Consider the following 27936-nt stretch of genomic DNA (forward strand, 5'->3'; position numbering starts at 1 on the left):
AGTATTACCAGGAAGGTTTTAGAAAGCAAGAGGTAGGTTATCTGAAAAAAGAGTTTCTGAAAGGTCAACTTCAAGCATCTGTGAAAACAGCTCTTCTGGAATGCAGCTTGTATTACAGACACAGAGAATTTTAAACCTTCCAAGAAGTTTTGATACACTACCAAAATTATGAAGAATAGATAAAAACTACCAAGTAATAAGATGATGAAAATTAAACTGTATATTTTATAAACATCATTAATTATCTGTTTGTGTCTGTTTGACAGTCAGAAGTTTAAATTACTGGCACATGGTGTCAGAGTAATCTTGACATGGTAAAACAGTATTCTATTAAGAATAGAAGTACTGAGGAACAGACAATATTCAAAAAAGAAATGAAGAGTAGAACAATGTATGTCAGAGATGTGAAATAAATACAACAGGTAAGAACAGATATCTGTTTGGATCAAATCCTTTGGGGAAGGGAAGTAGATAAAACTGGATCTTTCAAAGACAGACTAACAGGGCATTTGTTTCAGCATCAGTGTTTTCTATGGATGCAGGTCTTTAACATCACTAAAAATAAAGTGAATTGTATCATTTTAGGAGACTAATCACCCAGGCACAAAATGAAGAACAAATTAAAGTCTTAGGTGGAAAGACTTAGTTATTCTTGCAGTCCTCACTAACTAATGAGAACATTATAAAACAGCTGCTCATAATCTAATCCATATATTACTGGATTTTTATTTAAATAAAGAATGAAAGATTCCAAACAGTTTTATAACTAGGTCTTTGAATGTCAGTGACAAATAACTTGATAGAGAATGTTAGCAAAGACATCCAAGATGCAGCAGAAGCCTGGTGTTTAACACAACAATGCTCAAACATTTAAGAATCTGTGTCTCAAGTTGAATAGGTAAAACTCGACGTGTGACAAGCCAAACATTGATAAGACTGTGCAAGTAAGACATCAAAAATGTGCAGAGATCCTATCAAGAACAGCAGGGGACAGGCAGGGGACTAAAGAATAACACAAAAAGCTGCATCTTATGTACACTAGTAAAAAGCAAAGCTAAACTACATCGGAACAGATTATTATACACTAAAATTATAGTATTTTAAGGCTTTTTTTGTATCAAAGTAGGAAAGAAGAGAAAATGTGTTTATTAAACAGGGATGAAAAGTAAGAATATTCAGGAATGAACCCCTGACCTTCACCATAATCTATAGCTTTGTTGTCTGATATATGGAGACTATGACAAATGGAGAATAGGAACACTTTAAGAATGACTAAAGTTAAGGCAATAAAAAATAATCCCTTTCTCAGAATTATGGAAACAGTGACACATAGGATTGTCCTTTCTAAAGTAAAAACTTGAAAGAAAATATAACTTCTGGAATGACTGGGGAACAGCATCTATACTGGCAATGTTTTTTTCAGGAGGGAAGGAGCATTAGATAACGCCATTAATGAATAAAAGGGTCATTGTTCAAGTTTAATAAAAAAATTGTATCAAACAATCTGTGTAACCATTATTGCAAACCAGACCTGCCTAACAGCTAGGCTCATCAAGGTAAGACTGTGAAGAGGCCAGATGCAATTCAGGAACTACTCACTGGAACAGGAGAAAGACACAGTGCATTGTACATTATCCCAGTGAGACCACATCTGGAATGTTATATGTAATTCTTATCTAAAAACCCCACACATTTGAGGAATTTCACATTGGAGCTGCTGCAGAGAAAGGCTGTAAGGGTGATCCATTGATTGGAAACTACAGAGTACAAAAAAATACTTCATTTAGTCAGTCTAGAGAAAAAAAAAAAAGCCATGAAGAGGTACAAATTCTTTCTATAAATAGAGATGAGACAAGCAGCAGGAAGGGAAAGAACAATTTATCTAGAGGAAATTGTTTCCCCAAAAAAGTGTATCTCTACTATTAAAACACAAAGAGTGGGAATTAGGTCTCCTAATTTATAATTAGGTAGTATAAAAGATTGCTTCTTCACAGTTTGTTTTGGATAGACCACAGAAGAGGTGGAGTAAATAATCTAACTTTTTAAAATACAACTGATAAATTCATGAAAAGTATAACGGATAGGACAACTATAATAATGGGGCCTTGTGCCATCCAAGGTTCTTGCTACTGCTTTATTTCCTAATCAGTGCAAACTAATCTATTAATCCATGATCTGAAGCTTTCTCTACCAGTCACTGTAATTTGTAGCAAAGAATTTAAGAATCTTCAAAATACAATTTGTTATTCTAATTCTCATTCAGCCTGTTTCACTTTTTGAAGATGCTTCAACCACCAATTTTTTTCCATAGCAACTCTCTTATAATGTCAGGAGATAATACTGGCTTAAGATACTGAAGGTATTTCTAACCTGTTGAATTAAGCAAAAAATTGAAGTATGGAAGACTGAGCTCTGCTGTGTGACAAGTAACATTACTAATACTGAGAACTCTTAGTTCTTACAGTGAACAGGTATTGCTCACCTCAAGCATCACTAAAACCAGCTGTTTTGCTATTGGGATCAAGTCAGCAATTTCTACAAGTTGCTGTGCACCATGAGAGCACAATGGCTTGGATCAGCCATAGTTGGGTATCTGTATTTCATACACTACCACATGGATGAGACCTGTCTTACCTTCTGTGATCCTTTCTTTAAATCTAGCTACATGACACACCATGATGCTTCCCTCAGACCTGTCTGCTACAGCACTGTCACTCAATGCAGTAGTAATCAGGAATCTCCCTAAAGTCCCTCAGACTAAGCAACATCTTACAGGAAACTTATAGCTCCACTAGACTTCTTCTGAAGGGTCCATATCAAATCTGATCAGAATGCTCTATATTCAGTTAGTGTTGGAAGCAACTTCACTATTAATCTCTTAGTATACAAATAATCTATATTGTTCAGGGCTTGAAGAAAATAAGGAAGAGCTATATATAAAACACTTAAAAGTATGTGCATTGAAAATTATAGTGTAAATCACCAAAGCCTTGCTGAGAAAGCTAAGTACCACGCTGGGAAAATAAAAGTTAAAAGGATGCATCAAATCTGCTTGCTTAGAATGCAGGATTAAAAATGCCACTACTTTGGTTTATGTTTAAACTACTTGGAGTAAACTTACTAAGTTCTAAGAGAATCTTTTAAAATAATTTAAGAGTTTGCTAAGAGTAACTTCAGCTAACCACATTTTTTGCATGACAATCAATTATTAAAAATGTTAGGAAATAATTAATATACTGGGAGTCCCACAAATACGGGTACAAGCAACAAACAAGCCACACAAAGTATCAGACAACAGCCTGATCTCTCAGAAAACCATATCCATTTCTACAATAGCTTAACTAGAATAATAAACTTTATATATAATCTATTCTGATATATAGCTTGTTAATTTTGAGAGCATAAAAAAAAGGTGACAAATACCAGTTCTGTGTGGAGTTATATAATATTTCATTTTTTAATTTTAAATGCTTATTTGATATATCCCACAACTTCAAATCCTCAAATACCAGAATAATTCAAAAGAAGTTGTTCTGGTTTTAAAACCAAGCACTATAATAAAAAAACAACCCCCACAAAACAACACACCCACCCCCCAAAAAACACCCTCACCAAGTCTAATCATAAGACTTGCAAAATCTTAGATTAACTAGTGATGCCTTTGACAACAATTCTGCACCAAAAAAAAAAAAAAAAAAAAATCACAGAAAGGATGATGCAGAATGTAACACTAAAGATACTGAACTCTGAAAATAAACTCCTTTTTAACATACAATGCAGACTCATTTCAGATGATCTGAATTTAAGGGGAAAAATAAATGTGGTGATGTAGAGCTTACATTCACATGCATACTTCATACAGTTTGCTGTCATTTCTGTAACAAACTGTGATAGTGTCAACTGCTTGTGCAAATTAAATCAGGTTAACTATGAGACCCCACAGAATAATTGAAGTAGGGAAGTATTACACAGAATGCACAAAATTGAGGTGAAACAAATATCATTCAAAATTGATTATTTGCAAGAATCTGAACTTATTGACCTTTCCAGATAAAGTGTTAGCAAGTCGCTCCTTGCACTCAACAATTACATACATAGGAAAACTTCTGATGATTGACAGGAAACATAAGAAATTAGGAAACAGGCAGGAAGCCAAACCTTGGCATGGTCAGTTTTCCCTATGTTAGTATGTACTGTAAGCAACCTTCTAAAAATCTTGTACTTATTCATAAATAAATAGTTTAGAAGAAAAAAGCTAAAATTAGAAGAAAATCCTGAAGTTGCCAGTGTTTATCTCATTCACAATCCAGATTTTGACAATAGTTTACTGTCTGCAAGTTGGTAGCTTCTTTTAGAAGAAGGTAGGGCTGACTGCCTTAAAATCCTTGACTTCAGAAATTCAATTGAATCCAACAGGACTCTAATTTACATGTAATATATCCCCCTAGTGAAAAGATCCTTATAAAACACAGTGGGAAACTTCATCTAGAAACTGTTCAGAAGCACAGCTTAAAAGCTGTCAGGCTAAATTTCTTTTTAAAAATGAAATATATAGCTATTGGAACAAACACAGCCTTTACAATCTGTATGTGGGAACACACCATAAAAATAACTAACCAAGAGGCAAATAAGAATGCCAGCAAACAGGTAGTTGAATCAAAGTCCCCAGTGAAACAATTATGCTCAAAATAATTAACACAATCCTTTCCAAGAGATGTGATGCAGGTAGCTCTCTGTTTAATGATATAGTTAGTGTTATTGAAATATTTGTGCAGTTCTGGCTCATATGTGATGAAAACTGGCTACAGTGCAAAGAATAACTGAAAGGCTGGAGAACATATCCTTACTGCCAGCAAGTACAACATTCTTATCAGAAAGGACATTAGGACGTGGTCTTATCAAAGAAGCTACCATCAAGAGAATGAAGCCACCAGGACTGCAGAGGGCTTAGCAAATTATGATAGAAAAATCAATGGCTGGAAAGAAAACAATAAGGGTTTCAGATTAAAAACAAAAATGCAACTCCAGAATAGTGCAACTCCAGTACTGAAACAAGTTATCACATGCTACAATGGTTTCTCCGGGTTCTGATGTGTTCTGAAGACTGAAGTTCTCTGGAAGGTATACTTCAGCTAAATGTATATTAATATAAAAAGTAAAGTGAATTTAGGAACTTCTAACACATAGACAATCAGGAGGTTTAAGATTTGATCACCCTAGCTTCAAAATATTAATTCAAGCATCCAGTTTTGACAGTTGTCCCTTTCACACTTGCTGTAGGAAGCTTACAGCTAACTTCACACTACCCAACTCCCAAAAACCTGGCTCATCACCAAAATATAAAATGACACAATTGTAAAAATTTAATCTACAGGGAGAATGACAACATGAAACTGGACAGACTATGAAAGACATATAGTTTTATAAAGGATGTATTTACACATTCAGTGATCTTAGATGCAACCATGATAATAAAAGTACAGAAAGAAACTTATAGAGGTGTCTGCTGCAATTGCAAAGTGAACTGCTGCACAGTCAGTCTACTCCATTTTGAGTATCCAAGGAGAGTTCTGTTATCAGGAAAGCATAAATATAACGACTTCATTATAAAACATGAAAAATCATCATTTGTAAGTACCTTGAAATCACTAAATGCCCAACACTGGCAACAGAAGGTCAAGCAAACAAATCTAGTTTTTGTAATAACTTCAGAAAAGCATTTAACGTAACAAAAAATAAATGTCCTAAACTGTTCACCAAACCTCTAGCATTAACCTCACAAATCCCATGTACTGGGAAGCCCATATACACACAGAAACATGGATGAAGTAAAAATAGGCTGTTCAGAGTGCTATTTGAAGCATGACTCTCAAAAAAGCAAAACAAGCAATAAAACCAGCCCTCAAGCCCCAAAATAACACAATTTTGTGGAAATCATGAATAGGTATATTTGGTATCCATTGACTAGCCTTCCTTGCACCCTATTATTCCCCATATATTTGTTCCCAAAGCAGTCAGACCTGTGATTTTTGGTGCACTGTATGTATACTGTATTCCATATTATGAACTCAGTGTCCTTAAGAAAATGTAGATCTCTAAACTATAATGAAAACAGTTTCTGACTAAAGCCAGAACAAATTAGTTATACTTGAAAACTTTTTGATTCCCTGCCTTGAATTCCCTGCAGCAGCCAGTTCATGACCCAAACTGGGACTCTTTCAATCAAGTTTCAAAGAATCTACAGTCTAGAAAACATAATTCAGAGGTAAGACCCTGAGGCCAATGACCCATTTGTTATATAATGTAATATCTACCGATCAACAATGCTTTTTTAATGGACCATTCAGTAAAAGCATATAACAACAACCAAAGGGGAAGAGAGATGGGGGAATGGGGTAGAAGAATAAAAAGAAAAATCACAAGCAAATGATACTGTGTTTCATGACTTACAGAAAAATAATTCCTGAGAACTAATTCATTTAACTCCCAATATAAACATGATCAAAATGGAATGGATTTGAAAATTCACGTTGTCAAATATTGACAAGAATGCATACATAAACCTGAAAGATATTATTACAGCAAGCACAACACATCACTTCTTCTTGTGCAATCTTATATTATCATCCTTTCCTCAAATAATTCCTAGTGCTCTTTTATCAAGGAAAAAACTCCACAAAAGCTTAAGTAAGTTTTACCACCTACACACACTGCAGTGCAACTACAACTGACCTTGGGAAAGCAGAATAGGGTAGTCTGTTTCCTTCAGTTGATAAATATCTTCCTACCCCACAAAACACCAGTGTATACGTATAATCCTACAGTGCCTGTACCAACCAGTTCTCTTCTTATGCCCACCTGGACATCTCCAAGAAGGAAACAAGTTTGTTACTCATTGAACTGAGAGGAATGTTAAAAGGCCCTGTGATTCTGGGAAATCTAATGTAGCTCAAAAGAGGCCTTGAGAGTCAGGAAGGAAAAGATTTAATGGCTTTCAGAGGAATGACATATTGACCTGATGCTTCTGTGAAGTATTTTTGGAAAAAAAAAAATTTCCATCACACTTCAAGAAATGTAAATGTTTAATCTGTGAACTAAGTCTTCAAACTGTCTTCAAACCTGTTACCATATGCCTTTCCTTTTTGAGTGTACTTAACATTAAAATAACATGCTTGCACTCCTCAAATAACCCATCTGCTGTTCCCTACTTCTACTACTTTAAAAGCTTGTCAGTTGCTATCCATTGCAGTTCCAATTTTCAGTACAAAATTAGCAATTTACTATTTATTTTGCCTGATTATACTAATTGTAGGCATTATATTCGTCATTAAGTGCCTTTGAAATACTTTGAAATAATTGAAATTTGAAATAATAAGGGAACTCCAAACAGTTAAAATTAAGAAAACAATATCTTAAGTACTTCACTAAGAAACTTGACTCTATCTCCCTTGACTGAGAATCTACTTTTGACTAATCATGAATTAAAAACAGACAGAAGTGTTGTTTCAAGATTTCATATCATTCAATACACCACTAAGATATAAATTCCTTGTAATAAGAAGATTAAAAACCAGGGAATATTGTAAATAAGGCTGCTCAGGTAATTGCACATGTTCTATATATATCATACAAGAAACACAAGCCTGGTATGAACCAATGCAACACAACCACCACTATCTTGCATCACCCTGAACACACTCTCAGATTGTAATGCACACCTCTGGGACTGCTTACACATTCAGAGTGGGAAATCACTGGATTAATAGAAATAAAATTAAGGAAAACCCAAGCAACTTAGATCTGAATTCCCACTCATGGCTAAGTACTTTAGCAATGTAGGATATATTGTGGCTCCTTCCTGCCTAGTCTCACATTCAGGGCAGCACATCCTTGCTTCTATTTCAGGAGGAGAAAGGGATCATCTCACTCAGCTTCCCACATAGTTTGATGGTTAGGACTCTGAGCTGCATCATTTGTGGGTTAAAATCCTGTCAAGCTGGAGAAGAACTAAACTTCACCTTTTTACTACTGGGACAAGCTCTCTAATGAAAGGACAAAGCCCTTAACTTTCAATGAATTCAAACACAGCAGCACCTGATTGGGATTACCTATTCAGGTTTATTAGTGCTAGCACCTTATTCCAACCCATCTCAGCCTTGATACTGAGTATAGTTCATAATCTTTTCAGTATCTTAAAATGTTCAGTAATCTTCTGTCTAGAGATCTTTTTGTCCCTAGATTAAAGCATGTTCACATTGCAGGAAGCTCCAAAGATTAGCCAGCATTTAAAAGGAGACTGATTTTATTCACACAGCTGATTTCTTTATAAGTAGAGTAGCTACAATCTAGCAATTTAAGCCTACAAAAAGTTTGAAAAAATAGTGCTATAAGTATTCAGCAAATAACTTTCTTTTTATTATCTCTGAAAAAAATTTCACTTTCACATGTTTTTTAGATTTTTGCCAATAGTTTTCCCAATACCTATTCAGATCTCAGAGAAAACTGCACATTTATGCTGCCAATATAATGAATACAAGAGGAACAATCAACTCCATTCAAAGAAAAAGCTATACCTTGCTGCTAACAGCCATGGGAGTTTGCTCATTCCTTCCACTCCTTTAGATAATGATGGGACAGAATTCTTTGGCTCTGAGGAATTTGTTTTTGCTTATTGACCTAAGATGCCCAGGGCAAAATCATTATCTAATTGGCCAGCTCTCTAGCTTTATACTGCAAGAAGGCTAATATGAATTGCAGAGCCATAGGTATGCTTGCTGTACACTTCAAATATTGAACACAAACTCCAGGAATGCCCCAAGTTTTCAAATGTCAAAAACTGACAGACAACATATTTACTAATTGATTACAACAGACGAGTGATGAAAAGTAGCCACTTCTCTGCAACCTCTGGCATGTTACAAAGATGCAGTATTAAACTTATGAAAATATAGATTTTATTTAAAGAAATGCAAAACAGAAAGAACATACAGCTGTGAAGAGAGCAAGAAAAGCACTCAGTGCAGCAATGTAATTACAGCATACAGAGGTATGCAGATAGGAATAATGCACGAGAAATTAAAGAAATAAAGAATAACATAAATCAAAAGCACTATGCTTTAATATTTCCAAGTATAGAGATTTATTACTCTGCAAAGCCATCACAGTATCAATTTGCATAAAGCTGGAGTAAAGAATTCTGACAGGAACACAGAGAATACCAAGAGAACTCTTGTAGCATTTAGCTACCTAGACTGCAGACATAAGTGAAAGACAAAGCATAAAGACATCTGAAGTGCTTACAAAACCCAATAAAGCACCACAGGTGAATAATGAAATGTTTCAGTGCATCTAAAAATTAGCAAGCTGTAGAGGAACACAAGAGGATCTCTTTCCAATCTACTAGGAAATACCATGAGATTATATTGTTTATAGAAGTTGCAAAATAAGAACATGGATTCAGCAATACACTGAGCAGCTGTGCTTTGTACTTTATATATATGCACGTACGCATTGTCAACCACTTCAAGAGCACCACACAGAGTTTTCAAAAGCTGATAAATCCTTGCAAAAATAATCCAGTTATATGATAGATCAATCCAAATTTATATTATTGACCAGATGTGCCTGTCTGGCTGTCAGTACCAATTGCAGAGAGCAGACAAGAAATCTCAATCATATTTTCGACTTCTCTGGAAAATTGACAGCACTAAAAATGAGACTCGAAAGACTTTCTAGAGATACATTTAACTCTTTCACCTTGGATTCTTCAGCATTTGTTGCTGCATCTGATGGTGATTCCTACTGCCAAGATATATCTCTGAAATTCCCTGATTTGTACCAGTACACTGTATCACCACAGAGTTTGTATTACAACTTATGATTATGATACAATATTATGATTATTATTATTATGCTACAACAGGACCAACAATTTAGAACCACTACTATGACCTGTATGATTAATAAAAGTAGAAACATTAATGCAAAGATCAGCACTGTAATGAACAATTCAGACTACATGTTTAACCAAAGTTGCAGTATAAACTACTCTGCAAAAGCCATGAACCACATTTGAAAAGCCCATAAATACGTTCTGAATGCTCAAAAGAGTATTTTAAAACATTTTACTGAATGAACCCTTGTTCTCTCATTAAAACAGGGATTATATATAATAGGGAGTTCTGTTATGACAATAGGGAGTTCTGAAACTACAGTTTCAGAAATACTTCTGAACTATTATTACTCAGACACATAGCACTTGCAGCTATGTTATTTACATTGCCACTAAGTGGCAGAAGATGAAATGAGAATGGACAGATGACAGTCAAAGTGCTTTGAACAGATTTGTCTTTAACAATAATAGGGTATAAAATTAGGAAGCTGATGCTTCAATTGCCTCTCAAACCTTCACTTACTGACAAGACCCTCTGTCCTGAGGAAAGCACATACAGATTTGAAAGAGAAACAGCTACATAGTTCTGAAATTGTGAAACATGTATAGAAGCCCCTGATAAGAACAGAGACAAGTCATAGGTGTGTAGACAAACCAGAAAGTGAGACACAGCAAATGGCAACAAAAGCCAGTGCACAGAACTGGCTGCAAATTCTGACCAGAGGTGATATCAACAGAGGTTGTGGTCAGATTTGTGAGGAAAAAGGCAACAGTACCTTATAGAGACAGTCAAATGAAGACATGAAATGTCAAGGAACAGGAAGGCAAACCACTAGAGTTATTATTTTCAAATGAATAATACTTAAAGAAATCATGTTTATCTGGTAGACTGATAGAAAAACAATTTATGATATAGGTCAGTCACTTAAAAGTTAAGAATGAGGCAATTCTAAAAATTGTCCAAATAACCATCTAGAATATGTGTAAATTATGGACTACAACCTTAGTGACAGCTGGTAAACATGAAAGTGCAAGACAGGAAGTTAATGGAAAATGACCCTGAGATATTGCCCTATAAATAATTTTATTAGATTTTCATAAGAAAATAAATTTTAAAAAAACCAACCAACCAACAGAAAAAAAAAAACACAAAAAACCAACCAACCAAACAAAAAAACACCAAAACAGAAACAAAAAAAAACCAAACAAAAAATCCCAACAAAACGAAATAAAAAACCCCACCAACAAAACCCCTTACAAAAGTATAAAATCCAAATGTATGTTAAGATGTACTTAACATGAAAAATAAGTAGAAAGAACAATATCTTTCTTAAACAAGAGAACATTTAGCAAACATGCTTCTTTCCTGTTCACTTATTTAGTTGTCCATCAGCCAAATTCAGATAAGTGTTATTACGTAAACAAATTAGGAGATTCCCTGTTTTATGATGTATTTTACAAAATAGATTCCATCCAATATCCATAGAGTTATCTGTAGGATGGGATAAATCTATCCTACCTAATAGTAAAGTCTTATTTATACTTCTTGCAATATTGCATAAAAATAGAAAATACCAAAATACTACAAAGCATGCAACAGGCAGAATTTAACCACATGGATGGTGTAGAAAGAAACAAAGTAAGATCAACTATCCAGTTTTAACCTCCCTTCCAAAACAAATCCTTTATCACTGTTTAACAAGCCTTTAATAAGCAGACTTGCAATAAATGGGCAGGAAAGAAGACTGCTGAGAAAAAAAAAATAGACCTATTTTCAAATCCATCCCCTCTTGAAATGAATGAGATAAGAATCTAGGAAAAAATAAATACGAGAGAAAGCATAGAAATGAAACATGACATTCACTCACATAAAATTTTCTGGATATTCACTCAAGGCCATATCAATGATATTCAAAGCATCATGATAGTGTTTCTGGGCTGATAGCAAGAGTGCAAGGAGATGAAGAGAGTTGGCATCATCTCCTTGTAGCTGTAGAGCCTGACGAACATAACCCAAAGCTTCTGGTATCTGATTTAAAAAAAACAAAAAAAAAAAGACAGAAAAAGAAAGCACCACTATTAGAAGTATTGCTTTTTACTTGATTTCCACCCATAAATTTTTCAAAATGCTCACCCAGGTAACATGTAGAATACTATACACTCCTGTAAGACACTGCTCAGAAGTTTAAAATGGACCTGCTGCTCTACAGTGAACACTGAAAATTAGGTAATATATTAACCCTGGAAAGTAAGATGCACATTTTTATAAAACAGTTACCGTCAGCCCCTTAAAATAATCTCTTTCTAGTCCTAGCTGTATTTCTATATGATTTTGAAAGTATTTTAATTGTAATGCCTAACTGAAATGTACATAAAGCAACAGTAACTTTCCTTTATGTAGAATTTTATTATCTCCTCAGCTGCCTGTGTTTTTGTTCAAAGTAAGTACAGTAAGTATTAAAACCAAGAAATTTAATTAGGCAACACAAGAATTTTGGAATTCAGAACATAGTCATAGACTCCTCCTCAAAAATATTTTGTGCTAGTAAAGTGACAATCCATTCCACTCTAACATGACACAGTCCAAGTTCTGTGCTACTAATTAGCAATGAAAAGCAGTCACTAGAAAATGTAAACAATTGTGGTCAGGGCTACTTTGTGAAATAAACATGACATAGGAAGAGGATTACCATGATATACAGAAAGCAGTTCCACATTATCCAAATTCATATGATGTGTGGTAGAATGCCTTAAATGTAACAGCTGTACAAGCTGGACTAAGCTCTGATCTCTCATAGAGTGATAAAATATTTTCCAGTTTTCTTAAACACTTATTTGTAACTTTGTCCACAATGACCAAGCCTCACACAGGTATTCAGGATGGGCACAGATATTAGCAGGTACTCAAGATTTAAGCACTGTAAAGATTGGTAAAGACTAGATTCAAGAGCTCTCTTCTCTAGGATCTGAGCAGAGATTACACATAATAGCTAAAAAACAACTTAAAAACTGATTTTTTTTTTTTCCTCTGTCTAGCAACATAAATGCTGAAGTGGAATTAGTTCTGTTTTATCTCTCATCCCAGAGCTGGAAATACTGACAGAACTCAGGAGAACTGCATAAGACTGAAGGTATTTGGAGAGAGCATTTCAGGGTTTTTTCCATATATATGAATATATGCACAAGCAAAACCAGGTTTTTATTGAAAAAAATCTTCATCTCTATTCATCAACAGCTACCGATTCTAATCTTTGTATGACAGCATGATGTTCTACTTTCAAAGCACAACTAACCTGTCTGGATATGGCAAGCTGCAGTGCCAAGTAAAATGCTGCCAAGTGATCCGTTGGAGACAAACCATGAGCCCTTAAAAAAAAAGAAACAAAAACAAAAAGTGAATTTTCCACCATTCAGACAGGTTAGACTTATCCATAAATGCATATATATTAATTTATTCATATTCAGATCTCTTCACTACATATATACTCATATTTTGATATATTCAGCAACTTTTCTTATGCTTCTCAATCATCCTTGATTTAAAGGAAGCATCTTGGGAAATGAAAAGCCATTTTTAATAGAAAATAATTATGTCATTTCCATTTAAATCTTAAAAAATAAATCTTTAATACAAACTGATTCTTCAAATAAATTATACTCCTAAACAAACACTAGATGTCATTACTTAGAATATTTATAAGAGAAAATCATTAAATGAAGTTTTCTTACAGAAAAAAAGGAAAAAAAATCCAAACATTAATTCACCAGAACATCATGCCTTTAAAGGGATTAATTATATTAACTTTTTTCCACGTTTTAAAAAAATTATGTTTGTTCTCCTCTTTTCAATATTTTGGTCAAATGTACCCTCTGAGTCTTAGTCATTTTACTATTCTATGGAAATTGTTCTATTGTAATACACTCTACTATTTCCCCCTGTAATAAAGTCTTCTGCAAAATAAGAGCTTTTTAGCAGGGGGATGTTTGAGCATAAGAACAAAAAAAGTTATGACTGTACCTCAAAATGATGTGTAGAAAGTACTGGCCAGGAAGCCTGGAGCTATTTTTTTATTTACATTTGTTGCATTCTTTTAATGAAGTCTCATTTAGAACTATAATGTGCAATAATCAGCTTTGGAACATCCAGTGAGCTGCTTCCATTGGGAGGAAGCATCAAAATTGACCTTTAAATCACTAAAACCTCAGAGAACCTTCTGCTTCTGACTTGTGCATTTCTGTCTTTTCAAGTCCAAAGAGCTGTACAGGTCCATTGGTTTAGTAACTACACCCAACTTGCTTCAAATAAGTTCTAAGTTAATAAGGGACAGCTTCATATTTTGTTAACTTCACCTGTAAATTGGAGATGCACAGGTAAAACCTAACAGGGTCCAGGATCAGTCCTTTTTAAAATTTAAATTCACAATTTAAACAATACTAAACAAGAACAAGAGATTTTCACTTCGACAGTACTTCTTCAAGTTTCAGATAGTGAAAGAATAAAGCTGTTACTATCTATCTACCATTTGGTGCATTCTGTAAAACTTGAGTTCACATCAATCACAGAAAAAGCACTGAAAGTCTTCCAAAATTAAAAAAAAAAAAAAAAAAAAGTTAGTGAAAAAAACACCCCCTCAGTACTGCATGAAGAGAGAAACCTTCTTGAATGGCCACCATCACAAATTGTTAAGCCTTGAAATCTGGCTCAGGCAAGGGTTCAAAATGTAATTGTATTTCTTCAGTACCTCTATTTCTTCAGGAATTGGCCCTCTAGGTAGGTGATTTTTAAAAACCAAAAAAAAAGACATTATTTAAAAACCAAAAAAGGCACGTCAAAATACCAAGTCCAGTCCAGGCTGCTTGCATTATAAACTGGTAGAAGACAGGGAATTCACCTTCCACCTCTTGGAAAACTTCTTTTCAGATGTGGTAAGAGAAAGTAGGCATGACTGGTATGCTGTGTGAAAGACAACTTAACATGCAACCCAGCATCAAAATTGAACGGAGATTGAGAAAGAGTAATCTCACAGTGGTAAGAAGCTGAATGTTGACTTGACCTGGCAATGTGCTTTTACTGCCAGAAAGCCAACCATGTGTTGGGCTGCATCAAAAGAAGTCTGACCACAGGGCAAGGGAGATGATTTTCCCCTTCCACTCCACACTCATGAGAGCCCCCACCTGGAGTGTTGTGTCCAGGTGTGGGGTCCCCAGCACAGGGAGGATGTGGACCTGTTGGAATAAGTCCAGAGGAGCGCCACAAAAATGATCAGAGGGCTAAAGAGACAATCTGAGAGAGTTGGCATTGTTCAGCCTGGAGAACAGGTGGCTGAGGAAGATGTTACAGCACCTTCCAGTACCTAAAGGGGTCCTACAGGAGAGTTGGAGAGGAGGTTTCTACAATGGTATGTATGGACAAGGTTTAGATTTGAGATTAGAAGTTCTTCACTGTGAGGGTGGTGAGGAACTGGAACATGTCCAGAGTTGTGGATGCCCTATGCCCAGCAGTGTTTGAGGCTAGGATGAAGGGGGCTTTGAGGAATCCAAAAAGTTCACTCTCAGAATTTTGAGAATCACTATTCTGAACTGGAGAATAGGGTCAGCTTTGCACTATGGTCCATGTCATTCCTTGCTGATTCAAAGAACGCTCAAAAGAAATCAATTCACTATTAGGGTCTCAAAAGTAGTGAATGCACAGAATCGGTGAAAACTGGTTAGGAACAGTGATGACTAAGTCAATAGTGGTAAGAGGGATGGGTGAGGAACTGAGGTATAAACCAGGAGGTAGAAGGTTCAGTTTCAACATAGACAAAATGCTAAAGTAATAAAAAATTAAAACCACTAAGGAACAGAAGAGCAAAGATATGTTAAAACATATTTACATACAGAGGAATTACTAAGACAACACAGAAAAAAGAAGGACCAACACATACCAGCCTCACTCTAAAGTTACCTACAATACACTTATCCCCTCAGATACAAAATCACCACCAAACAGCCAGGACTTCATTTTCACATTAATGCACAAATCTGTTTGCCTACATTTAGGCTTATCTCACCAAAGAGGGTTTTTCAAGGGTATACAAACATAAAAGACATATTTAGATGCTGCAGCACTTTTTCCAGCTTTGTCATCAAGATTTGTTTTTTCTATAATTAGGGTAGAAATTTTCTCATTTGCCAGTTTATTGTCCTTTCATTTGCAGAGTCCATGAGAATGAACTACTGTCATTCCCAATGGCACTCCTTCCAATGCACCTGGAAGATGACATTTGCACTCTCATTGCCTACACTGTTACATCCAGTAATGTACATTCCCAGAAATTTTCATTTTCCCCTAGCTTACTACCTCAAAATCTGCACTTTACTCCTCAGGCCCAGCAGCACGGCCTCAACTATTAATCTGCTTCTACAGAGATAATTGCACAGGCCTCCCATACAAACTGATCAGTGGACAGATCTTAGAAGAACTCTCACTGAACCACAACTTGAAACCTTACCATTGTGTAGTTTTCCCTTCTAGACCAGAGTATTTGAGCAAATATTTTATACCAGAGAGCAACACTAATATCTCTAAATAGAGGGAAATCCTTAGAAATCGATTTAGGTAGTTCTGGCAGAAAATGATTGCAATAAATGCTAAAGAAATACATTCTGTTCTCATGACAGGAGATTCCCAGAGGTGAAGTTGTCATTACACTACCTTTTACAAGTCTCTCTTTTTAGTACATAACAAAAGCTTTGCACTACATATAGCAGAACAAAATGGAAAGATCAACACCCACTCACCTCTGAAATGCAAGAAGAGCCTTTCTCTGCAAGACCTCTTGCACCCCTCGCAAAGATGCTAAAAAGGATATATTTAATCAGTGATACAAATGATGATGAGATTTTATTCCACAATCTAACTGAAGAAGCTTTAATACATTGACTGAAAAAATGGCTGCACACAGAAGCTTTAATGTCTACCATTCTGCCAGGTATCCTTTTTTAGGCAGCATAGGAATTTCCAAATGTGAATGTTTATTCCTATCTTACCATCAGTAGCCTGCAGACTGTAAGTCAATCCCAGTGCCAAGTAGCCTTTTGCTTTGAACTCTGATGTTTTGTCCCCGAGATCAACAACTGCTTTGGCAAATCTTTCAGCTTCTTCCAACTGAAAATATTACAAAATATCCATGTAAGTCTAAAGCTAAATGTTCCATTATAATGATAAGAATGCTCAGATTGTATATTATGCACGCTGAATCTTTAAAATCTCAGCCATGATTGCTTTGAAAGACTATTCCATTTTTCATTAGACTTAGTTTTCTTGCTAAATACAGAGTAAAAACCACAGATCTTAAGCTGAAATACCTATACCTGTGATTGAGAGAAATCTGGTACAAAGCACACTTACTGAGCTTTTGTTTTCTTCTTTTTTCTTTTTTTTAATAGAAAAGGTATTTCTGGTCCATATATGTAATCTACAATTTTTGTACATTATAAATAGAATTCTTGACCCATGAACCATTTATTTAGGAAAATCAATCACAAGAACTATGGCTCTAACCCTGTAAAAAACCAGTATATCCATGCAGAAGTCTGCTTTGAATGCTGCATTGCTGAATGGATGCAAACTCATAAACAGAGAAAGACATAGAGAATCAAGGTTTAGTTGCCATGCTAGCACACTATTTAATAATCTAGAAAGAAAAAAAAAGCCCATTTGAATCCATTCCAGTAACTGTAAATGCTAAGTACAGCAAACTACTCCATACGGACTCAATCCATAGGGAACAATTTACAGAACTAGGATAAACTTTAATTAAAGCTGTATTTTGTCAGCCTCAACAAGTCATGTTTGTGCTACTATACCACCTTTTCAATTTCTATATGTGACCTTTCCCTTCTCTATTCCTTCTTTTTTAAATATACTCGTTCTTCTAAAAAATACAAGTATCTTGAAAACAACATGATCACTTTAATGTTTTTGTACAGATACACCCATTTCAAGTTTATCTCAAATACTCAACTGTCCCTGTTACAAATTCATAAACCACAGCCGCCTGCAAACATGGTACCACCAAAAGACTCTTGATTATAAGATATTTGCTTCATTATCTTCCAGAAAGTTATTTTCCTCTTACAGAAAATAACAGAAGTCTAAGTTGCATTTATGATCTGTCTTCAGTGTTTCAATTTCCATATATTTTAAGCTATGTCTTAGACCAGTATCAGAATATGCTACCTTCATAAACATAACCACTGCCAAGTATTTCAAATTAGCCATTCAAACAGGGATGTACCTGTGCATATACATATCTGTGCTGTGCTTTTAGATATGCCCAAGTGCATGCAGTCACTGTGAAGAAGTATTTGCTATATTTCTAAATCAAGATTTTAGTACAGCTCCTGCTGAGAAGATAGAGGGCAAAGCTTACCCAGTGCAGAGATCCCATGCAGAGCTTTGCAGCAAGGAGTGGAATAGTTGCATCATCTGGTTTCAAGCGTATACATTCCTTCAAGACTTTAACAGCTCGAGCAGACTGTTTAAAACATTTTCCATTTAAATTACTAAAAACATAAATATGTTTCACAGACTGAAGATTCCAATTTCCACCATTTACTTTATTTTTCCTTTGTGAAAGAGACCATTTCCACAGATTTTGTTTACAATTGGTCAAAGTTCCTCAAGCCAGTGAAAGACAAGACTTTAGTCACTGCTATTGTTATTTAACTCCTACGAAGTTTAATTAAGCATCCTCAGAGAAACACCTGCTAAGAATGTAATTCCAGTGGTACAAGATTCAGAAAACAGTCTTGAGATGCATTTAAAACTTTGGTAGGTCTGTAAACTCACAGCATTTGAGCAAGGCAAGTGAAAGGAAGGAACGGGACAGAGTTTTCTAAAGAAGCAGAGTTTTGGTGTTCTGTGGGAGTTAAAACAGCACACCGGAAAAAGTCTGATACAAGATAGAATGCTCCTCTTTTTTTTAACCAATTTATCTCCATCCAATCAGAGTTTGGAAGATAACTCAAAGTAAATAGAGTTGGAAGAAGAACCATGTCTCTTCAGAACCCATGTGCTACTAAAATATTTTCTAAGGAAAATACATTCCTTTCCCCCATTCTGAAAATAAGCAAAATATCCTCACTGAGAATGATCTTTTAGACAATTAATTGCTTGTATTACATACTGAATGTATTTTCTCTAACAAGACAGCAAAAAGCAAAAAGAACTGAAAACAGAGAATTGCATATAAAAGCTTAAGTTCCCAGTTTATATATTTTTTTAAAAAATCCATTAGTTGCACAGAATACAGTTTCAAACGCAGAAATAATAAAGAAGATAAAGTCAGAAATTTCCAAAGAAAAAAAAAAAGGAACAGCATCACGAATCAGCATTAATTTGTACCTAAGTATAAAATAAATTAAGTCATCAAAAGCACACTCAAACGAGTTTAACAGGATAATAGGATTTGGTATAATTCACTGCTTGTATTCAATCAGTTTATTTTAAGATTATTGGCAAGATAGTTTTTATCATCACCTATTCAAATAACAACATTCTTTGTACAGCACTGGGAACACATTCAGGACTACAGCATACTTGGTTGTTTACAGATTAGAATTATTTCAAAAACACTACAGATGAAAATTATGGAAGTGCTAAACATTATTCTCAAATGCCATCAATACAAGAATTATATGACAAAGTTTAGACTTACTTTTCCTGCTGCCATCAAGGACAATGCAAACTGATACCAGAGATGGAACTCTTCAAATGCAAACTTCATGGCTCTTTCTAAACACTAAATATGGGGGTGAAATTATTTAAGGTCACGTTCTTCAATTATTGAGAAGACATACTAGTATTAAGATTTTTTCATAGACTCTTATCTAACATGCATGTAACAAAAAAATTATATTATTCAAATACATGAAAATAGCTGACAGATTCTATATGGAAAATAATTTAACAGAAAACTGATTTCCCATTTACTATGTTTGCTTAAATACTTCTGTTATTTATTGTATTAGGAAGTCTGAAAGAAGGAATGATGAATATGAGCTTACTGAAGTCATCACCTGTAAAAATAGGGGATAAGTCTTAAGTGAAAAGGAAAATTGTACTCACTCTCTTCCTAAGCTGTAAATACTTAATAAGCTGTGGTACCACAAGCACTAGAAGTACCATTTAAAAGGAGGGGTGGTATATAAAGATTCACCTTGAAGTATTATCTCTATTTGTAACAATTTTAATTTCACATCCCATATTCTCCTAAGAATTTAAGTGAACTAACTGAATGCCAAAAGCAAATTAATTATTAATACACTGAGATTAAATAATGAAATTAGCATTATATGCTAATTTTGAATGTTTCATATCTGCTGTTGTCAATAAGAATTATTTCATTTTGCTACATTAATTTTAACTAATCAGGCCAGTTTCATATAGTAGAAAGGTGAAACACTCATCTGGAATAAACTGATTTTGGAATTCAATTTCTAGTCTGCAGAGTCCAATTACATGAAGCAGCTTTCTGTTCTGACAGCTACAGTGTATATGCTAAACCATAAAAACATGAATTATTTTTCCCACACAAACTCAGCTTTAACATTACAGAAAGCAGGACCAGGTGTGCAGTGTGTTTCCACACTACACCAGAATCTGAAGCAAAGAACACTGAAGAGGAAACAAAACATAAGTGCATTATCTGCTACATGTAACTAATGTATGTTAGAATTTAACCTACTACACAATGTCCAGTATTAACAGGTTTCAAATATAGGACTAATTTAGGACTATTACCTAATAGAATTTTTATTATATTACTGTAAAGAAATTATTTTCTTTGGGGTATTACATGATTTTAGAAATACTTTCTAATATTGCTGTTAAAGGTTCATCATCAGATTGTATTAATTAAAGTTAATTAAATGTCTGCTACAAAAAACAAGACAGAATTTATTTTCCCATTGGAGTTTTCATAAGTGGAAACAAAAAGAGAACAGAAAAAAACAAGTAAGTTATGTGTGATTGCTTCTTTTATTATAGATACTTCACAGAGGTGCATATGTAAGGCTCATTGTACTGTAAAAAATGGAAAATTTCTTTTCTAGGCCTTGCTCAATTAAAAATTAATTACCAATTCTAACTGCAGAAAATTAGGTTTAAGAAATTGATACTTCAAGGCTTTATAATTTTGCAATTATAAGGGCACAGGACACAACAGTAGATTAATCTAAAAGGCTTGAGTTTCAACATACTAATAATATATCTACCCTTCCTTTTGCTTAACTTCAAGTTCTATTTAATTGGTCCTGCTCAGTAAGAAGAGTGACAAGTTACATGATTTTTCTTTCCTTTGTAAGATGACAGAACTGGCCATTAGCACATGTGGGGGTAAGGGATGTGTTTGTGCCCTTTGCAACAACACGAACACCTCTTAAACTGGGTTCTTCTGAACAAAGCCACAATAAGGAATTTCAAAGACCTACAGGCTCTAACAAGAAATATATAACAAGGCAGGCTGGAAGTTAAGACAGCGTTCAGGGTACTGGCAACTGACTTAACAACATATTCAGCACAATCCCTCTCCTAGGAAAATCCCATTGTTGATATTGCCTTGTAAATAATCACAAATCACTATATGAACACATTACTGAATTTGGTTGTTTATCACTATGGTCTCCTGAAAAATATATGCTAGAAGTTAGAGAGCTGAAAGATGACATTATGAAAATGTAGGAAAATTTCAGGTCTGGAAGACATCTCTTCTAGTAGAACACTTCCAAGCTCAATATCGTGCATCCTACAAAGCTTAAAAACTAACTTGATTGCAACCAGAGTGTTTTTGTTTAGGAAAGAATTGATGGCATAAAGTTCCTTCATCTAGATGAAGTTACCCTAAGAAATTGAAAGCCCACTATATATAAATTCAATAAAAACACGAGCCCTTTTCAGTTAAGAACGTGACTTGGCACTAGAACAGTTTAACAAGAATGAGACAGACTTTTGATAATTTAGTATTCTTATTTAACAACCAACTACTCCTGTAAGTTATCAGCTATAGCTAAACCAGAAGGCAGTATTAAGATATTGGTGGGTGAACATAATTTCCACAGTTAGAATAATTTCCCAATTTCTGATTTAATCTACAACAGCTCCACTAGAGCAATCAAAATCAGCTCAAAGAGAATGAAGCCCTAAAAAATTAAATGCCTATTATATAACTGAACAGAATGTTTTAACATTTCTGAATATGTATTTGTTATAATATTTCAAATTATAAAAGTTACAGACTATGAGTTGCAGGATTTGAGGGCAGATATCTTCTGCTCACTAAACTGTAAGAGCTTCTTAAAGTCTATGTTTTCCACTCTGCTTTGGATGACAAGGATAAGAGGAAATGAGATGTTCTAATAATTTCCTGATAAGATCCTGCTGCAGCTGTGTATCTAGAATATCTGTATTCTAAAATAAGTATTATTTATTATAACAGGTCTTCAAAAGATGATTTTTTTCATATTCAGAAGAGATACTTCATATCTGTATGAAGTATATGACACAGATGAATATTCACTACAATCAACAAACCTCTGAAAGCATTTCATATTGGCCTCTTCTTCCCAAGGCTATTGTAAGTAAATCGTAGACTACAGACGCACTTTGCAAACTGATGATGCGATCATTCTTGTGTTCTGGTATTCTGCTCAGTACAGCATCACGGTTAGCCTGAAACACACCACAAAGAAAGAAACCAAGTCAACCATTACAACTCAAGCCATATTTTCACTCAAGTAACTACCACTCTACTCAACCTCACAGTCAGTAGTTGCTATAAGGGATACTAAGAGATTTGATACTAATTTATAGATAGAAAGAACTACCAATTTTATATGTTAGTGGCAAGATTGATGTTTCTACATAGACGTATTTTTAATTACTTAATTCTAATTCTATAATCTAACTAATGTATCTAAAATTATTGAAGAATTCTCAGAAAAAAAGAAAGTATATTTTCAATACAATGGATACTCATCTACTAAAATTTCTTTTTATTTTTTGTGTGCAAGTAAAACATTAAAAGGATCTTCAAATCCTCTATTCCAGCATTTGTAAAATAAGGCAATCAACTTCTTTTCTCTTCACAACATTATGACACTATCAGCTCACTTGTGAATGGTAACATGCCCAGGATAACCCACAATCACCTTCAGGAGTTACTACTGAGAAGTGAAAACTGATCCTATTTCTGGGCACAGCTTTGGAATCAGGCCATGTTTGCAGTAAGGATTTGTACTTTCAAACCTGTTTTGTGAAAGGCACATTGCAAACCTAATTCCTTAAGTAACATATTCCTTTTGGGAAGGAAGAAAGCTGAGCTAGAAATGGATTTAAATTAATTGACCATGTTCACAGAGAAATCACGTTCAAGAGCAAAGAACAAAATTCAAGTCTCAGAGTAGTTACTACCTCACTGAACTACCCTGCACTTCTCCCACTTTACCATCAAGCTTCTGAAAACACATTATCTTGCTATCCTATCTATTTCTAGTTTTCTTGGTGTTTAATATTCCCATTGGTACAAATGCTAGTGTATCTGGTAGTCTGCAATCAGAAGTCAAAGATACTTCTCTCTCCTCATCCCCCTCTTTATTTTTAATTTCACAGGGCATGGCCCCCTTATTACATTTACTTAAAAACACTAGGCAGTTTATTTCCCCCTTTTTCAGATGCAAAAAATGACACATGATAAGGAATAATAAATTTTTTCTCCACTTTAACAGGGTAACATTTTAAGCTCTGAACAAACCCAATACATCTTTAAAATCAGAATAATTAAATATTGAAAAATTTTCAGATATATACATGGAGTGTGAAATGCACAGACATCTCAGGAATTATTACTGAATTATCCACACCTTGGTTTGAAACAACCCCACACATGCACACATACACCCCCAAACAGATATTTTGCTTTCTTTTGATCAAGAAGTCTTCGGCTTTTACTTTTTACACTGCCTAAATATTTAGTCAACTTCAAGAACTTCTTTTTAACTCTACCTCTAATCACTATTTGACACAGCTCCTTGCAAGTTTTGAACAAGCTGAGAACCAGCACTTCTTGTGAAACAGTGGTTGACCACACCAAAGCACAAGGATGTCTCATAATTATTACAGATATTTTGTGTATTTTAACAGTCATTTTCTTGATAATTATAAAACAGAAAGTATGTAGGAACTTAAGTGCTCAGTATTTCAGAACTGCCATGGTCTCAGACACTTTAAGGCGACAGTTAAACTGCAATGTGTCATCTGGCCACACTTACTCACTCTAAGCCTGTAACACACTTGAGCAGTGTAACTCAGTGCAGCCTCAGCAGAAGGAAGGATATGCTTAGCCACTTTTCCACTGGTTAAGAATCTCACAAAAAGCTGAGCCCAGGAGGTGGTGATTAGTGACACAAAGTCTAGCAGGAGGCCAGTAACTAGTGGTGTGTCCCAGAGATTGATACTAGGTCTGATCCCGTTCATGATCTGGATGTACCCCAAGCATGTTTGCTGAACTGATATTGCCAAAGGGCTGTGCTGCCATACAGAGGGACCTCAACAGGCTGGAGGAATGAGCTGACAGGAAATTCAGCAAAGCCTCCAGCAAAGTCCTGTGCCTGGGAGGGAACAAATCCAGTCACCGTCCACGCTGGGGACCACCCCCGCCCAGTTCAAAGGCAACTTGACAGGAAAGCAACTGGGGGTCCTGGTGGACACCCAAGGTGAGCAGAAGCCAGCAAAGTGCCTCAGCTGGAAAAAAGGCTATTGATAGCCCAGGCTGCATCAGCAGGAGAGTTGCCAGCAGGTCAAGGACAGCGATCCTTCCCCTCTGTTCAGCATTGGTGAGGCCACACCTGCAGTTGTGGACTCCCCAGTACAACAGACACGGAGCTACTGGAGAGAGTCCAACATTTTATGAGTAAAGGGTGAGAGAGCTGACTCTTCACCTGGAAAAGACAATGCTCAGGAAGGGAGCATGTTACAAATATCTGAAGGGAGGATAGAAGAAAGAGGGAGCCAAGCTCTTTCCAGTGGTGTCCAGTGACAGGACTAGAGACAAAACTAAAACACTGAAGGTCCCTTCTAAGGATCAGGAACTTTTTTGTTTGCTGTAAGAGTTAATGAGCAGTGGGACAGGCTGCCCAGGGAGGCTGTGGAATCTCTCTCCTTTGAAGTACTCGAAAGTTGTCTGGACAGAGGTGCGGCTACTCCAGATGGCCCTGCATGAGCAAGAGTGCCAGACAAAGCGACCTCCAGAAGTCCCTTCCAAACAATCATTCTGTGATTCTGATACCACAACTCAGCTGATATGCAGCAACACATACGTGCAGTGTAACATGAAGATGTCAGATCATAGAACCACAGGATGGTTTAGGTTGGAAGGGACCTTCTAAAGATCATCCTATCATGGATGGGGACACTTTCCACTGGACCACATTGCTCAGAGCCCTGTCCAATCTGGCCTTGATTGAGGTGTTTCCTTCTAATTCACAGACAATGAAAGTAAGGGATCATAGTACTTTAATAACACAATATTAAAATACCAACTGTTACTCAGTCTTCTCTAAGTGTTATTTCTTTCCCAAATACTGGTTTCAGAATCACAAATCATACACAACTTCACAACTACTACGGTTAGAAAGTTAACATGCATTGAAGCTGAAATAGCAAGTCTCAACTCTCAGAAAGTTAAGTTTGTAATGATGAATATTTTTATGTTCAATCTTCCCCTTTTCCCCCCTCCAAAATTAATATGAACAATTGACTTAGCCAAAGTAAGTCAATCATGTCAAAGATTTTATACACCCCCGAAAAAAATTCTTTTGCCTGAAATAATCTGCAATAATTACTGTAAAAAAACCTGAAAGCTTGCTAAAGGTATAAACTCTACAGTGACAGCATTTGATATAATTAGGCAGAGCTAATTCACAAAGGAAAAGCTGTAAGTAACCTGAAATGACACTTAACAAGGCAGTACTTTTAGTTTGGTTTTTGACTTCTTAATGATCATATTAAGAAACATGCAAACACAGCAATCAGTAGTCAGATCTTGCAGAACTGGGGCTGCTTCCATTTTACACCAAAACCATAGCTCACATCAGAATTCTCTACATCTTCACTGTTTCTCAGTCACATTACAGAGGTACAGGCAGCACCTCACAGTGGTAAGCATACATTGCAGCAAAACCATCATATGATATGTGGAAATGTTTGCTCAGTCAATTTTCTGTATTATGAGAATCAGAATCTAGACAGAATTTCTAGATTCTGTCATGAGTATTGCAAGGCAGATCACTAGGAATGAAGAAAGCAGTTAGCACCACAATGTAAATATCTGCCACTTTAAAACAGTTAAACTAAGACAATGTTCACTAAAATGTTCTGATCCTATTTAACTGTAGCAAAACAGAAATTATGCCAAAACATGCAAGCACTTGAATCACCTGTAGAACTTAAAAGACTACATCTCATTGATGTGCAGTGAGAGAAACTGCATGATGCCTGATACTGTAGAAGTTTCAACCCTCCAGTTAATGAAACAGCAAAAGCTCCAGCATTTCATTCTATCTGAGAACATAAAACTGACATGGTATGAGAATGTCAGTGCGTGGCAGTTGATTGATGACTAGCAGAAAATATGGAAGGTTGATAAAGGGCACAAGTAGACCATAGAAAGGAAAAATTTATTGAGGAAATGGAGACATTTAAAAAAAAAATCCAGTAGCAAAGACTGAATGTCAGTATCATCAAAAATCATTTACAAATTTGAGTGACTGAAGTTTAATGCACAATGGAAAGTACTTTTTGGCGATGTTGATCATGCTCTTCTAGTAGTTCTTTATTTGTTTTTTCAACTAAAATAACTTAGATTTTTTTGTCGGTCTGAATAGCAACCAACTAGTAGTTCATACTGGTAAGTGATGCCAAATGAAGGACATGACTTGTTCACCTGCCTGTGGCTGGAAGAAGGCTAGGTACAGCCAGTCCAAGGGAGAAAAACTCTGTTAACACTTGTAGACTTCATCTTGCTGGCTTAGAGGAACAAAAATTTGAGTTTCAGAAATGACTGTCTGCTTTCCTAACAGAAAATAAAGGACAAGGCAAAGGTATGGGAAAAAAAAAAGCCCTATTTTAATTTAAAATTAAAAAAAAAAAAAGGAAAAAAGGGGGAAAAAACAAAACAAGGAAAACACACACATACAGCAAATGCACATTCACTCTATTTTACCTACCATAGATTCACTAATAAGCAGCAACAGTAAGGCTTCTTCTGTATTTTCTTGAGGACAGAAGATGCTGTTCAAAATGAGAATTTAATTATTTGCGCAGAACATATTGCTTTTATGAATAGTTCACACACATATATATTAAAAGCATTGTAAAAACTGGAAAATGTCCAAAAAAGAAAACAGAAAGTAACTTGCATAGAAAAATCAATTGGTTAAAATGCATTTCTTTGCAATGCTATATTTGCATTTCAGAAAAGTTGGCTGAACACAATAAAAGACAAAAACTACCACAGCTGCCAGAGTTGAACTCAAATATCCCAAAATTGAACATAATTTGATAACTGTAAACACTAAACCCATACTTAATTAGCCTCTTTTGCTGTCTGAGCTGAATCTACACCACTGATTCAAGAGCTGGAAAGAGGAAACTGTCACACAAGAACAGGAGAACTTTTGTATTTTAGGCAATATGTGGAGATATACTTCTATCAGTCTTCCATAAGATATGCTTGAGAATTTTTTCATGATGCATTCAATAGTCATGAGTATTTTTAAATAGATCCATGACAATCTCCACCTGTTTGCCATAACCACTCTTAGTTGCAAGTAGTAGAATTATTTGCTTGTAATGAACTACACTTCCTTCTAACTTAATGCTGAAGGGTTGCATAGGACTAGTTTCCAGACTTTACTGCTTTCTCTGAATACTGGATGCTTGCTGAACATTTCTATGCAGGTGGACAGACAACGGTAATCTGCATTGTGTACTGGCAGGAATT

At 35.3% G+C, this 27936-nt stretch overlaps 1 protein-coding gene across 6 annotated transcripts in view; it reads right to left on the reverse strand.

Moving 5' to 3' along the window:
- The window catches only part of TTC7B (tetratricopeptide repeat domain 7B), a 120848-nt gene that overhangs the window by 46490 nt on the left and 46422 nt on the right, over positions 1-27936 (reverse strand). For all 6 annotated transcript variants that reach the window (XM_056493177.1, XM_056493172.1, XM_056493173.1 and 3 more), the window contains 8 exons: positions 27161-27224; positions 22470-22607; positions 19597-19680; positions 18310-18414; positions 16925-17042; positions 16676-16733; positions 13186-13258; positions 11761-11921 (listed from right to left, as the gene is read on the reverse strand). In XM_056493177.1, the coding sequence (XP_056349152.1) occupies positions 11761-11921; positions 13186-13258; positions 16676-16733; positions 16925-17042; positions 18310-18414; positions 19597-19680; positions 22470-22607; positions 27161-27224 (801 nt within the window). The remainder of the gene's footprint in view (positions 1-11760; positions 11922-13185; positions 13259-16675; positions 16734-16924; positions 17043-18309; positions 18415-19596; positions 19681-22469; positions 22608-27160; positions 27225-27936) is intronic.

Source organism: Oenanthe melanoleuca, chromosome 5 (assembly GCF_029582105.1).
Source record: "Oenanthe melanoleuca isolate GR-GAL-2019-014 chromosome 5, OMel1.0, whole genome shotgun sequence".
NCBI classification, from domain to species: domain Eukaryota; kingdom Metazoa; phylum Chordata; class Aves; order Passeriformes; family Muscicapidae; genus Oenanthe; species Oenanthe melanoleuca.